This window comes from Dermochelys coriacea, chromosome 2 (genome assembly GCF_009764565.3).
Source record: "Dermochelys coriacea isolate rDerCor1 chromosome 2, rDerCor1.pri.v4, whole genome shotgun sequence".
In the NCBI taxonomy this organism is placed as follows: domain Eukaryota; kingdom Metazoa; phylum Chordata; order Testudines; family Dermochelyidae; genus Dermochelys; species Dermochelys coriacea.
This window is the reverse complement of record NC_050069.1, coordinates 224,484,655-224,504,667: the sequence shown is the minus strand read 5'-3', so window position 1 is coordinate 224,504,667 and position 20,013 is coordinate 224,484,655. Positions and strand designations below refer to the sequence as shown.

At 44.5% G+C, this 20,013-nt stretch overlaps 1 protein-coding gene across 1 annotated transcript in view; it reads right to left on the bottom strand.

The window, feature by feature from the left end:
* CALCR (calcitonin receptor) overlaps nucleotides 1–20,013 on the bottom strand; it is a 269,917-nt gene that overhangs the window by 56,926 nt on the left and 192,978 nt on the right. The window contains exon 7 of the mRNA XM_038392848.2: nucleotides 18,006–18,132. Within this exon, the coding sequence (XP_038248776.1) occupies nucleotides 18,006–18,132 (127 nt within the window). The remainder of the gene's footprint in view (nucleotides 1–18,005; nucleotides 18,133–20,013) is intronic.

Here is a 20,013-nt window from a genome sequence, read left to right as displayed (position 1 = left end):
GGCATTAGAAAAGGTTCAGAGAAGGGCAACTAAAATGATTAGGGGGTTGGAACGGATCCCATATAAGGAGAGATTAAAGAGACTAGGACTTTTCAGCTTGGAAAAGAGGAGACTAAGGGGGGATATGATAGAGGTATATAAAATCATGATGGTGTAGAGAAAGTGAATAAGGAAAAGTTATTTACTTGTTCCCATAATATAAGAACTCGGGGCCACCTAATGAAATTAATGGGCAGCAGGTTTAAAACAAATAAAAGGAGGTTCTTCTTCACTCAGCATACAGTCAACCTGTGGAACTCCTTGCCTGAGGAGGTTGTGAAGGCTAGGACTATAACAGGGTTTAAAAGACAACTGGATAAATTAATGGAGGTTAGGTTCATTAATGGCTATTAGCCAGGGTGGGTAAGGAATGGTGCCCCGAGCCTCTGTTTGTCAGAGGGTGGAGATGGACGGCAGAAGAGAGATCACTTGATCATTACCTGTTAGGTTCACTCCCTCTGGGGCACCTGGCATTGGCCACTGTTGGCAGACAGGATACTGGGCTGGATGGACCTTTGGTCTGATTCAGTATGGCCATTCTTATGTTCTTATATGGCAGCTGTGGTCGAGACTACTGCTGTTTTCACCTACATTTGGCAGGAAAGTTGTAGCCTCTCTCTCAGAAGTTGCTAGAATTCTCCGTGCTTTTATCATTTTATGATTAGACACTGCAATGCGCTTTACATGGGACTACAACATAAGATCATTTAGAGTTACATTTATAGAGAAAGTGATTAGGATGTTACATCTCAGGAACACGTTACTGCAGTGCTATGGGATCCGTACTGGTTTCTCATTAGATGTAGGTGAAATATCAAATGTTGTTTTGACAAAGAATGATTTGGGACTTGGCTACCTGAAAGACATTCATAGATTCATAGACCACGGCAATAATCTAGTCTGACCTCCTGTATAACACAGGTCATTGAACATAACACAGGTCATGGAATTTATGAGAGAGAATATAATCTCTCCCTTTGTGATACTATGATAGTTGAGATCTACAGAGATGACTGAACTAAGACTCTGCCTTAGGAGAGAATTCAATAGGAATACTCATAAAGTAAGGCTGCAATGGTACTGTAGTAGAATCTGACCCAAAATAATAGCCTTTTTTTCTCCCCTGCTATCAGCTAATTAATTTGGTATTGCCTTTCTATTGAAAAAGCATCCCTAATAATTTTCTTGAGAAAGTCTGAATCTTTCTCATGAATGGTGGCTACATGATATGTTTACAAGCTGAATCCAACTGTTGTGTGTGGGACACTAAAAATTAATGCTCTTTACTGAAGTGCTGTCTACATATGCTGCAAATGGCCTTTTATCATTAATACTTGAATCCTACAAGTTGCATACTGCTGGTCACTATCTCGCTACTTAGCATGGAATTGCTACCTGAAAAGGGAATTTGATACTGATGGGGTGAAATGTAACTCTAAATTTTTTATATAAAAGTTATGAAGAAATTAAAAAGAATACAAAATCTTGGGGATAAATGAGAATTACTGCTTTCTTTTTATGCTGTTTAATCCTTTACAAATCTATCTTCAAAAATTAATGAAAATATTATTCCACCCAGGGAAACAGTACATTCATTTTTAATAGTACATTCATACATGAGGGAGAAAATACATTCTTTTTGTTTTCAATATGTCAATTCGGTATTCACGCTGCATCTTCATCAGTGCTAATTGTGTTAAATTTTAGGTAACAGAGATAATTGTTCATTCCTAGGATAAACTATGAGAGGCTGACTAGGATGACTCACTGCTGAGTTACTCCTGTTTTATGCCAGTGTAGTTCCAATGAATTCAGTCACACGAGAGTAAAACTGGAGCAATGCAGTGGTGAATTAGGCCCTGAGTTTATTGCTGGCAGACACTTCCTTTGCAAATGACCCTGCATTCATGTTAAGGAACAGAGGAAAGCTCTTGAAGAAATTCTACATTCAGGCTGCCACATGATCCATAACTGAGGCCTGCTGTGGGAAGGATAGGTCACGACACAATTGGAGCCAAATCCTGCCTTCCCTCCATGAGCACAGTAGGCCCTTAGTGCAGTCTAACCATTGTGGTTTGGTTGTGCTTGAAGGGAGAAGCTGAACAGAGCAGAGTATTCCACTCTATCTGCATGCCACAGAGTCCTGCTCTGCAGCACCCGCCTCTGTGGCTGTTTGGAAGGTAGGGGCTGTGCAGAACAACCCATACAGGAGGAATCTAGGCCAGCAGTCACCATTACTACTGGAATGTAGTTGCAGCTGTGCTGATCTCATGGGGTAGAGAAGGATTCTCTTCCCTCGACTCCTATGGAGGTATCCTTCATATAACATGCTAATTCATGCTTTGCACATGGGACCAGGGTGTGGTCATGAAAGATTCCCCAGTGTTCTGAGACTCCAGTGTAGAAGGGCCTTAACTGTTACACAGCTAGACTGTGGCTTTTAAGCTACAGCTCCTAGGACAGCATGATCTCTTTGGTGCTGCTCTTTGTGCACAGGGAGAATGCAGCATGCTCCATCGAAGGTGAGGTCAGTGGAACAGATTGCTCTCCTTGGTGTGTCAGCCCTGCTTTGTGGGCCAGGACCCTGCCCCCTCCTTAGAAGTTCAGCTGTGAACAGCTCCTGTGTAGCCACACAAGCATATGGGATGCTTCTTCCTGGTATGTTTGCACAGATACCACTCCCAACCTGAGCCATGATGATGATGAAGAACAGGGCAGGGCTCAGATTGGTAAGGACACTGTGATATCCTTAACTTAAAATCTCCTTAGCTGGGTTGGTTTGTCTTGAACCCTCAACAATATTTTAAGTGGGTTTATTTTCCTGCTTGGTTTAGGAATGGGAATCAGCTGTGTGCAAATAATTTTTACAAGGAGGTTCACAACAACACTAGTTCCCATTCTGAAAGATGGTGCCAGCATTTGTGGTGTCAGGAAAGAAACATGTACCACTGAAATACATGCTGCTCTTCTATACCTACAAAGGCTAATTAAAAGCAGGCTAGCTGTCACTGGGGATATGGGACCAATGGCAGCCTACGAGTCTTGATTCATCTAACTCAGCTTGCAGGCTTGTCTTGGTAAACTAGCTTGGGAGAAGGAAACTAATTGGATTTGAACATCTTATTTCTACATTTCATTAGCAATTATTCTGGGGCAACTGCAAAATTAAGGCACAGCTCTTTTGTTTTTGTTTCAAAATTAGAAAGCATAAAAGAAGAGTAGCCCACTGCTCTGCCCTGCCATGCTGGAGTCTCAGCTGGAATTCCTAAGAGCAACACTTTGATCCTTTTGCTAGCAGTTGTGAGAGTGCTGTGAAAACAGCACAGTTGGCCTCTTCGGGATGGGCTTTATAGTTCTCTGCAGCAAATCCTCCTTCTTTCAATTTAAGTGTTTTTTTTTGTTTTTGTTTTTCCCCCAATAAGAATGTTATTGTAACACAGAGCAAACAGAATGTTCTTGCATTTAGAAGAATGTATTTGGTCTCTTGGTGGTGAAATGTGGTTTGTGTTGACGACGCAGAACTCTGTGTGGCAGAGGTAACTTAATTTTCAAATCATGGAATTGTTTGACTGCAGGTCTATGGCACTTGCTAGCAGCTATCTCCTCAACCTTCATGATCTGAATAGAGTGAGCACGGGCACGATGGTGGGCACCCATATCATGGTAGCACTGTGTAACAGCACCAGCAGTTGTCAAGTCCCTGTATTCCATGTACATGTTGTGGGTTCCACTATGAGAATCTTAGCATAGCCAGATACCAAAGTTTTTCACCCGCAAAGGGGACTTTTTAAATACCTGTCCACAGTACACAATTTCAATTTAAGTGTTTATAGGCTCTAAAGGGAGTCCCAGCCACGGATCCTATGAACAGGATTGATAGGAGTGAGGCTGTGAAGCCTGGTGTGAGTTTGAAGCTGCGCAAAATGGAACGACACAAAGCACCTCTGAATGAGGGAGAAACCAACCCAGCATGCAGTCTGTGCAGGACAGTGGTGTTATATGCACGAACATAAACAGAATGGCATTCACCTGTGAACTTTTCAGTCTGAACCCAAATTCTCAGTCTGACCATTTTTTCCCTCACTGCAGACAGAACAAGTCAAGGTAGTTAAAAGAAAACCATGGGAGACTGACCAAGGCCACTGCCAGCTGTTTGATGTACGACTGAGCGAATGTCTCTGCGAGAAATGCAAAAGTGGGATTGGTAGTGCAGATTGACAAAGGTATTTAGGCACCCAAAGATGCAGAGTGGTGCCTACTGGGATTTTCAAAAGTGCCTAAGTGAATTAGGCACCTCCCTCCCTTTGATTTTCCTAGTCTTATCTACAATCGGTAGAGGCCTGAAATGTGGCTGTTTGTTCCTTTTTTGTTTACCTTGGCCAATGAAAACCAATTAAGTCAGTTTCACCTTGGTCATAGCTAGGTTCCTATTCCTGTTCTTAGTTGTGCCCTACTGAGATTTCACACATAGAAGGGGACTGCTTATTTGTTTCAAAACACGTTTTTATGAGATTGGTTTCTTTTTCAAAATTAGAACCATTTCTATTTTGCTTTAGAGCATTTACATTTTGAGCTAAATTTCAGATGACAGTGTTTCTTTAAGGACCACAATCTTCCCAATCTCACACATAGTGTAAACCCACTGATTTCAGTCACAGTTTGCATGAGGGGAAAGTGAAACCAGAATTTGACCTGCACTGACATACACAAAACCTAGTGAATATTTTGCTTACAACAGTTAAAGGACACTTGTGGTTATCTTATTCACACAATTAGTCCCACAGAAGTCAATTAACTGCTACAATTATAATTGTATCAATCCTGAGCCCCACTATGACTCATTTGCATACCTCTGGCAGTGCAAAGAAACCACATAGTTGGTCAGCTGTGGAATTCTCTGGTATAGTAGGAGATTCCTAAATGGCAAGGTGACAGCATAGCCTTCCTACAGGCACCTCTTAGCCCCTAGTGTAGAGGGTGTGCCAGAGGCTGGAAGAGGTGTGGCTACAGGTCACTGAACTTCAGCAATCTGCAGTGGGAAGATTCTCCCTTGCAGGCTGTTGTAGCCAGTTTGTATTTTAGAACACATCTCAGTTTGATATAAACCATGCTGGGGTCTAAAATGGCTCTGGCTTCCCCTTAAGCAACCTGCATGGAACTTAGAAAGAGGAACAGGGATTTTAGGATGGAGAGGCACCAGGAAGTCATAGCTAGGAATGCTAAAGTGCAGATAGAGCAGTTCTGGGAATAGTTGCTTTAATAAAGAGCCAGTTTAGTGTAGTAAAAATGGAGTCCTCCCATGTTATTATCCAGTACACAGTACATAGAACAACCTCCACTACATGGAGCTGCACTTCTTGCTGGCTCCCCAGCCTTTGCTGTGTCCAGCAGAGACTGAGCAAATCAAAAATTTGAGGCTAACAGTGATTATACTGAAGTTAATAGGAATTTTACAATTTATCTTCAATGGGATCATTTTTGGCTCGGTTACTGAAACAATTATATTTTAAAAATTCCTCAGGACTCTGTCAGGCTACATCAGAAAGAATCATAACTAAGAAAAGGCAGAAGGTGCCTGCTGCAGTGCTAACAAGGAAGATAATAGTTACCTTCAGAAAAGACCTACAATTATTTCTGCTTCTTCAATATTGCCCATCACCTTTATTTTCCTGGCTCTCATTCCCTGTTTATCCCTCAGGCAATTGCACTTTAGTCCCATAAATCATATAAGTTTTCCTCTCCACACTTTATCATGATACACTGTTTATTTCTTTCTGTGTCTCCCCATATTTTTATACAGATACAGAAAAACCTCATTTGAGCTGAATGATGGTGACTCTACTTTTAATGAGTGAATGGGGGATTATTTATGGCATCCTGCTGGTCATGATTTTTTGGTATATTATTTATACCACAAATTTTGTTGTTAAAGTTTTTACCTATTGAGAATATTTGCTCGAGTGTTGTTCTTTCACTTTCCTTTTATGCACCGTTGGCAATGCTAATGCTGGACTGGAGTGGGGAAGAGGTATGTGGTTTCTCTTGGAGGCATAATTCTTTTCATGCAATGCACTTGGCATGGTGTAACTGCACACCACTCCTTAGACAGGGCAGATCGGCAATGCACACTCTCGCCATCATTGGGCTGGAGACAGGTCTGCTCCCAGTTAGTGCCTGTTCAAAATGTGCAGGAATGGGGAGGAGACCATGTGATGCTAGTCCTGAAGAAAGCACACTGCACCCTCCTCTATGAGAGTCACTGAGTGGCTGTACTTCCTGTGGACTCCAAGATATCATACCTGGCTGAAAAGCAATGCTCTTAGGAGTGCCCAATGGGGTCTATACCAAGAAAGCAGCCAAAACCGAACAAGTGCTGATGGAGGACATTGCTGGGTTCAGTTTAGAATATCCTCATTTCCAATCTTGTCCTGCCACTTGATATGGAAAAGCTGATGAATATGATGAGAATTGAAAATGTTAGTCCAGTGTTCTTTGGCCTTCCTCACTTCCATACAACAGAATTGGTATGACTGTGGTTCTATAAATCCACAGCTTAGTAGCAAGCTTGATGTTACAACGGATCCATGGAGGCTGTCAGGCCCAGAGCAGGCATGAAACATGGCAGCAGCAGCAGCAGCTGTTGTTATATGAGCACCTACATCTTTTGAGCATCCTTCAGCACCATCTATGACAGTCAAAATATTTGAGGGCTGCTACATACTTGAGGTCCCATCCGGACGTCTTAACATGAACTGGTTGTAATCTGGAGCTGGAGGCTGTTGGATGGTAATGGCCAGGGACTTAGTTTTATCTGGATTAATAACCAGTTCAATGCATGCAACTTCTTGCCTGACCAGATCAGCCACCAGTTACAGTGATTCACCAAACTGAGCCAACAAGACAATGTCATTCGCATATTAAAGATCGCAAAGCAGAATGGTGGTACAATAATACTGTCATGTGTCTTCAGCATCTCAGGGGTAATGTTACAAACTCCTGGTGCCTTCCCAGACTTCAGCTCATGGACTGTGTTCCAAATCTCTTCTTGGTTGAAGGAAAGTGGCTCTACTGTGACTTCCTTCCCCTCTTCAAGTGGAAGTAGGGTGACCAGATGTCCCGGTTTAATAGGGACAACCCTGATTTTGGGGGCTTTTTCTTATATAGGCACCTATTACCCCCCCGTTCTGATTTTTTACACTGGCTATCTGTTCACCTTAAGTGGAAGAGGGACTACAGGTGACGGACAATTGAAGAGCATCATGACATGGTCTTCCCATCAATACAACTGATTCTGCAGACTCTGGCTGATGCTGCCAGCCCAATTCTTTACTGGAGAAGCTGGTGCCACATTCCCTTGCAAACACCACAAAGTTGAATAGGGAGTGCGGAGATTGCGCCTGGTGGCAGCCAGTAGTAAAGTTCATTCCAAAGTGGAACCCACTCAGCCTTTGCTTTTGCTCTCCACACACGTGTCTTTGAAGACTCAACTGGTAGTCTTGTTTTTTACTTAGCGCCAACAGTTGAGAGCATTTACTCCCTGATTCATAGATGTCATTTGAAGGGCTGGGACCCCATCACTAAGCTGGCAGAGGTCAGCACTGATAACCTGAAACAACATCACTGACAGGGGAGTGAGACTTCACTCCAAAACGTTCAATAGCCTTATGTGGTTCAGAATGGAAAGCTGTCTGATAGCTTGATTGTAATAAGAGCTTTTGGCTGAATCAGACTAATTTTAGCTCATTAACTGTCTGTCATCGAAGTCAGAGGCACACTTTTGTCAGCAAAAGCTGATGGTCAGTGTCAAGTTTAGCACTTCTGTGAACTTGTAACATCCAATATTAATCGCCAATGATTGTTAAGGAGGACATGATTAATAACAGTCCTAGTGAAGCCAGCTGGGCAGTATCAGGTCTGCTTGTGAATCTCTGGCTGATGGAAGAGACAGTCAGAGATCACTATGTTGTTGTCAGCTGCAAATTCCAGCAGTTGCTGCACACTCCTGTTCTTCTGCCCAATACCAAACTTCCTGAGTGTACGTGACCTGATGTAATTTTTCCTGCATGGAGGAAAATAAAGTCACCCAGTATCATGATGACATTTCTTCCCAGAGTGTCATTAAAGAGTGACCACAGTTGCTAGTAAAAAAAAATATCTGCAGCTACATTGTTGGCCTTGGTTGGATTATACACTGCGATGATGGTAAGATGCCCACAGCTAGTACAGAATCGGATGGTGCAAAGTCACTCATTAATCACTCACCAATCCTGCAATCATCAGGCACTGGATGAAAGTATAATGCCCAGTTGTGCTAGAGCAACCTATTAGGGCAGCCTGAGGAAAAAAAAAATCATGTCATCTTCAATTTTCTTTTCACTCATTCCTGGCCAGTGCACTTCAGCTAAAGTGCAGATCTCAGTGTTCAGGATTTTCAAACCTTGATAAGGGGGAGGGGCTTTAGCTGTTCCAGATAATGTGCAAATGTTCCAGTTTTACATTTGTCACCAACACGAAGAAAATACTGGAATGGCCGCTTTACAAGGTTTTATTGGTCATTTTTTGCCTCAGTGGCAAAGAAACTCTTGGTTATTTCAGCTACAAAGATATCTGACAACTGTCATGTTAGTTTCAATGTAAAAAAAGGAATTTAGTTTCATAGCATTATACATATTGTGACGGGGCAAGGCCAGATGGCTATAGAAAAGTAGCGGGAGATAGATATATTAGCTCCAGGCTAAACAAATCTCTGGTACCACGTTATGTGAAATGGAAGCTGCTCCAGGTCAATTAAGACACCTGGGGCCAATTAAGAACTTTCCAGAAGGCAGGAAGAAGGCTATTGATTGGGACACCTGAAGCCAATCAGGGGCTGGCTGAAACTAGTTAAAAGCCTCCCAGTCAGTCGGGTGGGTGTGCATGTCAGGAGCTGTGGGAGGAAGTTGCACTGTTGGAGAGGCTGAGTAGTATACACCATATCAGGCACAAGGAAGGAGGCCCTGAGGTAAGGGTGAAGTGGAGCTTGAGGAAGTGAGGGCTGCTGTGGGGGAAGTAGCCCAGGGAATTGTACATGTCATGTTTCTAAAAGGTCAGCTACCATAGCAGATACTATTAGGGTCCCTGGGCTGGAGCCCAGAGTAGAGAGTGGGCCTGGGCTCCCCTCCCCCCCACCTTTGCCCCCTGTTTAATCACTGAGACTGGGAGACAACAGAGACTATGCAAGGAAGGATAACTTCTCCTCACCTCCCTCGCTGGCTTATGATAAAAATGGTTCAGTAGACTGTGACCCTTGTCTCTAGAGAAAGAAGGGTTACTTGGAGGGTCACAGTGAGCCTCTGAGGCTAGCGAAATCCGCCAGGAAACGCGGGACCCACGGAGGCAAGGACAGAGCTTTGTCACAACTGGTATCAGAAGTGGGATTTCATTTACAGCGTGACGGAAGAAAGAGGTTTTTTTTTTTTTTAAAAAAAAGTGCACTGGGGTTTTGGATTTTTTGCTTTTGTTTTTGTTTGTTTGCTTTATACCACAAAGGAGGAGGTGGTAAGAGCTCTGGTACAAGCCATGGCAGCCCAGCAGGAGGCCACCCAGGTTCAGGCAATGGCACAAAAGGAGTCTATGCAGCTACAGCAGGAAACCAATCAATTATTGATGAGCCAGGCGACCCAAGATTGTGCCCTCTTGAGAGAGGTGGTGGACCAGCTGAAGATCCTCACCACCCAGGCCCAGGGAGTCCGATGGGACGTGAACCCTGAAGGCCACTGGTTGTCTGCCAAAGATGATGTCAGGAGATGACGTAGAGGCATATCTCCTCTCATTCGAAAGGACTGCTCAGCGTGAGGCGTGGCCCCAGGAGCAGTGGGCCAGCATTCTCGCCCCTTTTTGTGTGGGGAGGCCCAGAAGGCCTACTTTGACTTGCCTGCCATGGATGCCACTGACTATACCAGTCTGAAGGCAGGGATCCTAGCACGATCAGGGGTAACAGCAGCGGTAAGGGCCCAGAGATTCTATGAGTGGAAATACCAGGAGAACAAACCCCTGAGGTCCCAGCTATTCGACCTCATACACCTCGCACGGAAGTGGTTACAGCCCGAGGTGTGCAGGCCGGAGGAGATTTTGGAGGCCCTGGTCATAGACCATTACATGCGGGGACTGCCACCAGATCTCCGCAAATGTGTAGGCCAGAATGAGCTGTCCATGTACGACGAGTTGATTACACTGGTAGAAAGACGGATGACAGCCAGGGAACTAACCTGACTACCCAAGAAGACCCCTTTTGAAGCAAGCACCCGACCCCAACCCTGGAAGGCTGGGCAGCCAAACCCTCAGGGAGTCCTAGGTGGAAGAAGGGGGAGGCCGAAAACCAGCGGGGACCCCAGAAGGAAGGGATTGGCCTGAGTGGGAGGAACCCCGGGACTAAACCCCCTAACCCCCGGGATAGGGAAGTGATTAAAAGCAAATTATAGATGTTATGCATGTTGGGTAGTGGGGACACATAGCAGCACAGTGTCCGAGCACCGAGGAGCTTATGCAATGTAACTTGGGGGATTGGGAGATCCCATGCTCCCTTATCCACCTCACAGGGGTCACATTAGCCCTGCATAATTACACCAGGCCAGTGAGGATAAATGGAGCAGAGACTACAGCGCTTGTGGACTCTGGGAGTGCTATCACCCTCATATCGGGTAAGCTGGTAAAAAATAGTCAGCTGCTACAAGCCAAACGTGTAGCAGTAATGTGCATGCATGGGGCCGTGAACCATTACCCCACCATCCCAGTGGAGACAGAGGTTCAGGGAAACCCCATTGAGGTGACTGTGGGCATAGTTCCTAAACTCCCATATCCTGTAGTCATTGGGAGGGACTATACAGGGTTTGATAATTTACTCCCCCCGGAGAAGCTGGAGGGAGGTGGGGACCCTGAGGACAGCGACTCGTCACGGGAGGAATGTCAACCCCCGATGTTCACTGAGATTTCTCAGGATCTGTTCTCAGCCCCCTGAAAGACCCGGAAGACAAAAAAAGAGAGGAAGGCTGCGAAGGCCTTGGGAACCCAGATCCTGACCCAGGGTCAGAAGATCTCCCTAGTAGGCAGATGGACACGAGTAGCCAACAGAAAAACTTCCACCACAGAAGGTGAGCCAGAAGCTGCCCCCAGCCATGACGGCGGTAAGCTATTGGAAGAAGCAGAAGCCGGCCCCTGGGAGCTTGGGCAGGTAAGTCCTGGGAGAGAGACTTTTGGGCGGGACCAGACGGAGGACCCCAGATATGATAATGTCAGGAAAGAGGTGGCCGAGATCGATGGGATACCCGTGGATGGGAAGGTCCGGGGTCCCGGACCTTACTTTATAGTGAAGAAAGATCTCCTGTACCACGTGGTGCGAACGCAGGAGCAAGAGATACAACAACTTCTGGTGCCACGAAAACATCTAAAAGCATATTGAGTCTCGCCCACAGTCACCTGTTTGGAAGACACCTAGGGGTAGAGAAAACCCAGGCACGGATCCTGCAGAGGTTCTTCTGGCCAGGAGTACATGAAGATGTCCGGTGATACTGCACATTTGTCCAGAGTGTCAGTTACACAGCCCTCGCCCGCACTTGTAGGCTCCTTTGATACCTCTTCCAATAATAGAGGTTCCTTTCAAATGGATAGCCATGGATCTGGTAGGGCCCCTAGAGAAGACAGCTCAGGGCCACCAACATGTGGTTGTTGTACTGGACTATGCAACCCGGTACCTGGAAGCTGTTCCCCTGCGCAACACAGCTTCCAAGACAATAGCTAAGGAGCTAGTAGAGATCTTTGCCCAGGTTGGCAAGGAGATATTGACTGATCAAGGGACACCTTTCATGTCCAAGTTGATGAAAGGATCTCTGTTCATTGCTCCATGTACAAGCCCTACGGACCTCTGTATACCACCCGCAAACAGATGGCCTTGTGGAAAGGTTCAATAGGACCCTCAAGGCCATGATCAGGAAAGTGTTGAGCCGGGATGGGATAGACTGGGATACCCTATTGCCTTACCTCATGTTCGCCATCCAGGAGGTTCCGCAAGCCTCCATGGGTTTCTCTCCATTCGAACTACTATATGGGCGCCACCCTCGGGCCCTATTGGATATAGCCAGAGAAGCCTGGGAAGAGGAGCCAAATCCCAGAAGGAACATAGTTGAGCATGTACTGCAGATGAGAGATCGGATAGCCCGAGTTACGCCCATTGTATGGGAACACTTGGAGAGAGCACAGGAGACCCAATGAACCCATTATAACCACCAAGGAAAGCTTCAGTGGTTCCAACCAGGGGATCGGGTGATGGTACTAGTGCCCACAGCAGAAAAGTAAACTGTTGGCCCAGTGGCAGGAACCCTATGAAATAATCGAAGCCGTGGGAGAGGTGAACTATAAGGTGCAGCAGCCAGGCTGCCGGAAATCGGAGCAAATTCACCACATCAATCTTCTAAAACCTTGGCATGATCGAGAGGCATGCTTAGTCATGCAGGAGACCCTTCCCCAGGAGATAACTTACATGAGCAAGTGAGGATATCATCTGACTTGATGCCGATCCAAAAGATCGAGACAGCCGACATGATTAATCGCAACTGAGATGTGTGCTCTATAAAACCAGGGCGGACGTCTGAGACCTATCACCATATCCGCACGATCCCCGGAGCCAAGGTAACATTGAGACCCTACCGAATCCCAGCAGCCAAAAGAGAGGATATCAAGGCCGAAGTAAAGAAAATGTTAGAATTAGGGGTTATTGAAGAATCTTACAGTCAGTAGTCCAGTCCAATTGTTCTAGTGCCTAAACCTGATGGTACCATGAGATTCTGTAATGACTTTCGCCGACTGAATGAAATATCCTAGTTTGATGCATACCCCATACCACGCATCGATGAACTGGTTGACCGACTGGATAGTGCCCGATTCTTGACTACACTGGATCTGACAAAAGGGTACTGACAGATTCCTCTGACCAAAGAAGCTAAAGAAAAGACAGCGTTCTCCACCCCAGATGGGCTATTCCAGTATACCATCCTCCCTTTTGGGCTACATGGGGCCCCGGCCACATTCCAGTGCCTCATGGATAAGCTGCTGTGCCCCCATACTAGTTCTGCAGCTGCATACCTAGATGATGTCATCATCCATACGCCAGACTGGGGAACCCACTTGGAGAAAGTTGAGGCAGTACTGCGCACCTTAAGGCGGGCTGGCCTCACTGCTAATCCTGCTAAATGGACCATAGGGCTAGCAGAGGCTAGGTACGTGGGATATATTATGGGAAGGGGCATAGTGAAGCCCCAAATGAATAAATTAGAGGCAATTCAAAACTGGCCCTGGCCAACCCGAAAGAAGGAGGTCCGTGCATTCCTAGGCGTGGTAGGCTACTACCGACAGTTTATTCCCCACTTCGCCACTAGGGCAAGTCCCCTAACAGACCTGGTGAAGGCCCGAGGTCCAGAAATGGTAAAGTGGACCGATGCAGCAGACCTTCGTCGTTTACAGACCTTCGGACGGCCCTCTGTAATGACCCCGTACTCATAGCCCCAGACTTTAACAGGGAATTTATTTTACAAAGAGATGCTTCCGAGGTGGGGTTCGGAGCAGTTCTGTCGCAAATGGTGGAAGAAGAGGAACACCTGATCCTCTATCTAAGCAGAAAGCTTCTCCCAAGAGAACAGAAATATGCAGTAGTTGAGAGAGAACGCCTTGCTGTCAAATGGGCTATGGAGACACTGTGTTATTACCTTTTAGGCCAGCGATTTACTCTTGTGACGGACCATGCACCCCTCCAGTGGATGCAGCGGAATAAGGAAAAGAATGCAAGGGTCACCAGATGGTTCTTATCCCTCCAACCATTCCAGTTCCACATATGGCACAGGGCTGGATGCCACCATGGCAACGCTGATGGTCTGTCACGAGCATACTGACTGGCGTCCCAAGTTGCCCAACTCTACGGTATTGAGCAGGGATGGGAGGATATGTGACGGGGCAAGGCCAGATGGCTACAGAAAAGTAGTGGGAAATAGATATATTAGCTCCACGCTAAACAAATCCCTGGTACCAGGTTAAGTGAAATGGAAGTTGCTCCAGGTTAATTAAGACACCTGGGGCCAATTAAGAACTTTCCAGAAGGCAGGGAGAAGGCTATGTTGATTGGGACACCTGAAGCCAATCAGGGGCTGGCTGAAACTAGTTAAAAGCCTCCCAGTCAGTCAGGTGGGTGTGCATGTCAGGAGCTGTGGGAGGAAGTTGTGCTGTTGGAGAGGCTGAATAGTCCACACCATATCAGGCACAAGGAAGGAGGCCCTGAGGTAAGGGTGAAGTGGAGCTTGAGGAAGTGAGGGCTGCTGTGGGGGAAGTAGCCCAGGGAATTGTACATGTCATGTTTCTAAAAGGTCAGCTACCATAGCAGATACTATTAGGGTCCCTGGGCTGGAGCCCGGAGTAGAGAGTGGGCCTGGGCTCCGCTCCCCCCCACCTTTGCCCCCTGTTTAATCACTGAGACTGGGAGACAACAGTGACTGTGCAAGGAAGGATAACTTCTCCTCACCTCCCTCGCTGGCTTATGATAAAAATGGCTCAGTAGACTGTGACCCTTGTCTCTAGAGAAAGAAGGGTTATGTGGAGGGTCACAGTGAGCCTCTGAGGCTAGCGAAATCCGCCAGGAAACGCGGGACCCACGGAGACAAGGACAGAGCTTTGTCACAATATATACACACATATATACTGCTATATCTCTTTATTCGATTGTCCATAGACTCTTTGCTCCTCTTCTTCCCCTCATCCTGGGAAGCCAGCGTTTGTATCCTTTTTCTCTTCCATCAGTTTAGGTCCACATAAATTCAAGAATAAAAATAGAATCAAATAATAATAAGAACAAAAGAAAAAGAAAAGCATAATAATAAATACATTTAAGAAGCAGTTTCACTTACCATTTTACATTGATGGAATTGTCACAAAATAGGTTTAAATCAGTGCTAAGGAACATATCCAAGGGGCAGGGTATAATAGATTCTTTTCAGGTCCAGGTGTATGCATTGGAACCTGGTCTCTTGATAGTAAAAGGCCACATGGGAAGAGAATGGGTCTTTAGTGTTAGGGAAACAAGGACTTGTTTCCTGGTCTCGTCCCCTCAGCATCCATTACATAAGACAGGCTTCTTTCTTCCTTCTTGTTGTTCTCTTCCATTGGTGTTACTGACATCTTCATAAATATATGGGAGTTCACTGGGATTAGCTTTTCCATGCTACCTCATATTTAAAATCTACTCTGTAACTTCCAGAAGGGAAAAATGCCCAAGGAATGAGGTGGAATAACATTTATTTTTTAAAGTATTTTTCCACGGTGCAGAATAAATAAATGCTACCTACATCACGTCTATATCTGGTATTAAATAATGGATATCTGTGTCTGTTTGAAATTCCCATTGGTATAGCAATTCCTCCTCCACACTGATATGTATGCCTGCGTATTTCTGATGCACGAGATGCACTAACCCATGTGTCCATCAAGCTGGGAAGAACCACAGGAGAAATAAGGACAAACATTTCAAACTATAAAAAGTCAGAAGCAATCATCTGAAATGGACTTTTAAAAAAGGCAGGTGTAACACATATAAACCAAAGCAATATATAAAACCTTTATTTCCTTTGTTAAATTACTACGAAGTGAAAAGTTAACAGGAATATTTCTGGTGTAATTTAAACATACGTTTATTACATTTTCAAAAGATTTTCATTATTTTTTGAGAACATGCCCCCCAATGGCTCGTTTTCTCTTCCCAGCCATATGGTATGAGAAGAATAGAATAATAATAAAATAATGTATTGCTTAGTACTTGTGGGGGGCTCTTTAACCATAGATTTTGAAGTGCTTTGCAAATAAATTCTGTTACCTTCTTATTTTTAAAAACATGGAAATTGAGACACTCAGGGGTTATGTGACTCACCCAACATCACCCTGTTAGTCAGTAGAAGAACTCAGGTCTTCTGACTTCTAGTTTTGTCTTATCTACTAGGGAGCAGTTCACTGCTGGATCAGGCAGAAGAAGAGTTGATGGTGAGGGAGAAGGCATAGAATAAGGCTCTGATTCATCAAAGCAATTAACCATGTGCTTACATTCTTTGCTGAATTGGAGCTTAGTCATATGAATATCTTCAGTAACAGCAGTGAAAAGCCAGAAATGTACTGGCCAGGTAAATTTCTTTGTATATATGTTTCCTTTTCAAGTATGATCCAATCTAAAGAATTTCCTTTAATTTAAGACACCAATTAAAGCCCCAATCTTGCAGGGTGCTCTTCATGGACAGATCTTTGTACTTATACGGAGTCCCACTGAAGTCATAAGTATCTATCTATGCTATTCCTGTAGTACTCATCACCATAGTTACTAAGGGCCAGATCGCCAGTGCAACCTGATGTATCTCAATTAATTTCAATAGGGCGATGTCACCTTACACCAAGAAACCCTGGCATGTTATAGTAAATGGGAGCTTTTCCATTGACTTTTGGGCCAGGATTTGATCCCAAATGAGGATCTGTTCCTAAATATCTACATATATTTGCCTCATGTCTCCTTTATAAATCAGTACACTCTCAATGCACAAACCTTCTAGCTGTGACCTCAACATTAATTAAAAAGCACTCTGATTTAGAAAATTTACCTCTTCTGCCAGGAAGTATCATTTTTTAACCTGAGCTTGAGGTAATTATTCCTACTTAAATTTCAGCAGCCTGATGTTAATGCTTTGCTTATCATGTACGAGCTCTTCATCTTCAAATATCAAGAGTATTTTTATCATACCCTTTGCGTAAAATGGAAACATAGGACAATATGCAATAAGGTAGAATGAAATGTGTTTGATTTTTTTTCCCTGTTCTATTTTTTAATCTCCAGATGGCCCCTGAAATGGATCGGATTTTTCTGTAGTCTGTTCACATACTACTTTAATTATCTTATTAACTGGTAGCACATGTTGAAAGATGCATATAAGAAGGCAATACCGTGATCGTATTTAATCGCTTTTTGAAACTTAGATCTAGAGAAATGATTAAGCCATAATTTAAATATCCTACTAGAAGACAAACTGATAAATGTTCTGACGTAACTTTAGACATCACAGGCCTGACATTCTGTATCAGTGTACGCTACTGCAGCTCTATCGGACTGGGATGAGTTACTCCTAATGTGAGTAAGGTCAGACTCAGGCCATTTGTGTTTACACAAATTTTTGAAATTTTTATCAGCTGGTGGACTGGCAGAGTCCAATAATATGCAGAGCTCCTTCATCTACCTAAAAAGGACTAATGGTACTGAAAATGAACTGAGCTTGTGCCTTGCTTTATTGGCTACTGGGAAGAGTTTGGTAAACAGTGAAAACTGGACTGGATACTGGTCCCTGGCAAAGCACCCAGAATCCCAGTGGATTGGTGCCCCAAAAGTTCCCCTGCCTGGGGAAGTCCCCAAGGATTATAGAGCCATATGGTGGCCACTTTACTCCCCATCCCCACTCTCTGATAGAGGGCATGTCTGGGAGAAAGGGGGCATAGGCAGGGCCATTCTACCCTTCAGGAACCATTATTAGCCAATGTAAAGTAGAGTCACTCTATGCTGGGAATAGGACTGCAGGCCAGGATCAGAGAGACAGAAAAGTGATTTAACTTTTGAGCTCCCTGCTGAACTGTACCGATGAAGTCCTGGAACTCAATGGATTGTGCAAATTCTCTCTCAACATTCCAGCAAGGCCATGCTGCTAACAGAATGACTTTACTTTCAAAGCCTTATGCTCCTCAAGACAAATTCTGAGATTTTTATTGAGCAAGTATCTGCCAATGGGAGATATGCTTGTGTAAGTCTCTCTGAATTTGGTCCTGTATTTTTGACCCAGTGCACTGCAAGGTATCGTTTACAAACATATCCAGGGTGGATTTGTTTAGCTATGTTCTGTAAAAGAAAGGAATAATTAAATACTTACGGGATCCCTTTTTACAAGGCCTGGATTAGGCACTACTGCGATGAGGTGGGCGATGGTAAACACAGAGTTAAGAACGTAGGAGAAAAACAAATTCTTATGCAGTGTTATCCTTTGACAGCTGAGGCTCCTGAAAAATATGTACCACAAGTTGTAAATCAGTGCTTTTATTCTGATGTCACTTTAACAAGCACATACTGGCAACTGTTTCTCAAGAATGCCCTTTGGCAACAGTCAGTCAGAAAACACATGCCTAGCATTGCAGCCATGGGACACAGCAAAGTTTTTATTTTTACACCTGTTTAGCACCACATGCTTTCCAGACCATGCTGTGGGGAGCTCTATAAGCTTAGATTCAGTACCCTAGAGGTTGGTTTTTTCACAGCACCAGAAATGTTAAGTGGTGAAGCAGAACCCTAATAATTACTACAGATGTGCATGAATGTAAATTCTGAACAGAAGGAATACTGTTTTCAAGGAACTGCTCTCTGGAAACTGAATATCTCAAACATTCAGATAAAAATTAGTTGATACTTTAGGAATTAGTGATGAGCCAGGGTGGGAACCTTGGACTGGAATCCCCTTCAATTTCAGGGAGATTTGGTTTTGTATCCTGCATGGTTCCAGCTCAGATCACGCACTAGAATAGGCCTCTTTTCCTGTTCAGATGTGGCTGAAATCTTAGATGATTTGCTGCTTTTTTCAGGATTTCCACCATTTAGAATAAAAATCTCACACGAACAGCTCATATTTCTGTACCAGCAAATCACTACCATAGCCTTGATTTGGCCTCAGACCTGATCTCTAGCCAAAAGCTAATTCACATCTGAATCTAAACATCACCTCCTCAGTTCGTCTTTACTAAGAAGGTCTCACCTCACTGGGGCCCTATGGTAACTGAAAGTGAGCAGGCAAAACTGCTAGGTAAATGAATGATCAGCAAGTGAACCAGGTAAACAACTAACTGTAGCTGAGGGAACTCTTACTCTGTACACTACAAGGAGCCATTTGAACTGATGGCAGGCTTCCATTTAAAATCCACTGCTGTGTGTGTGTGTGTGTGTGTGTGTGCGCGCGCACGCGCATGGGTGGGGCTGTGTGAGCATGCACACATGTGTATGCTACAGGTTGGCGTGTGCATCCAGAATGCTCTGTCTAAAAAAAGAAGTAAACTGACTCTAATAGATCTAACTCCAGTTTCCTGTTAGTGATTCTGGGAGGGCCACTGTGAGGAACATTGGCCCCTGTTGTGAACTGGGGTCAGATGACACCACAAATTAAAAAAGAGCATTGAGTCCAATGGTGTTGGCCTGGAGAAAGAGTGCACTGAAATACTAACTCTGCTGCTGTCTGTGGGGACAGAGTGTGACGTCATTTCTTTTAATGGCTTGCAAGTATTGTCACAATGCCAGTCCTCTGGGGCTTCTCAGGGGTGAGAGTTTATTGGAATGAATTTGGTTTGCACAGGAGTCACACAAGTGCAATGAGTGCCACACCTGTTATTTGGTCCAGGGTTAGAAAGCTCTCCTTGCTAGCTCAAAGGGTCACCCAGAAATGGTAAATATAGTACCAGTCACTACTGAATCACTATACCCCTTTAGGTAGTGCAGCCACTGCAACAGCCAAGACACCACATAGTTATGAACCTTAAGTCCCAAAGTAGGAAAAAAAATGTGTCTGGCAGTGAGGGACTGTGGATGTGTGAGGGAACTTGAGCTCATGTTCACTTAACAGCCACACATGCAAGCTGTCTTGCACAGAGTCTAAAGCCAAGGGCTCTATTACTTCAATCCAATTTTCTGGTTCTACTCTGTTTGTCTGCCTGTCCTTCTCTCTAGCATAGTTCAAATCATCTACCATGTGTGGGTCTAAGCGCCAAAACATGACTAAAAGTAGCATTTCAGAATAAAATAATTTTATTCTTTTTCCACACACCCTTATCCCCCAAAGACCTTGCATATTAGGACTTCAGTTGAAAAAGGAATATGTAGCCAGTAGAATTTGCATAGGA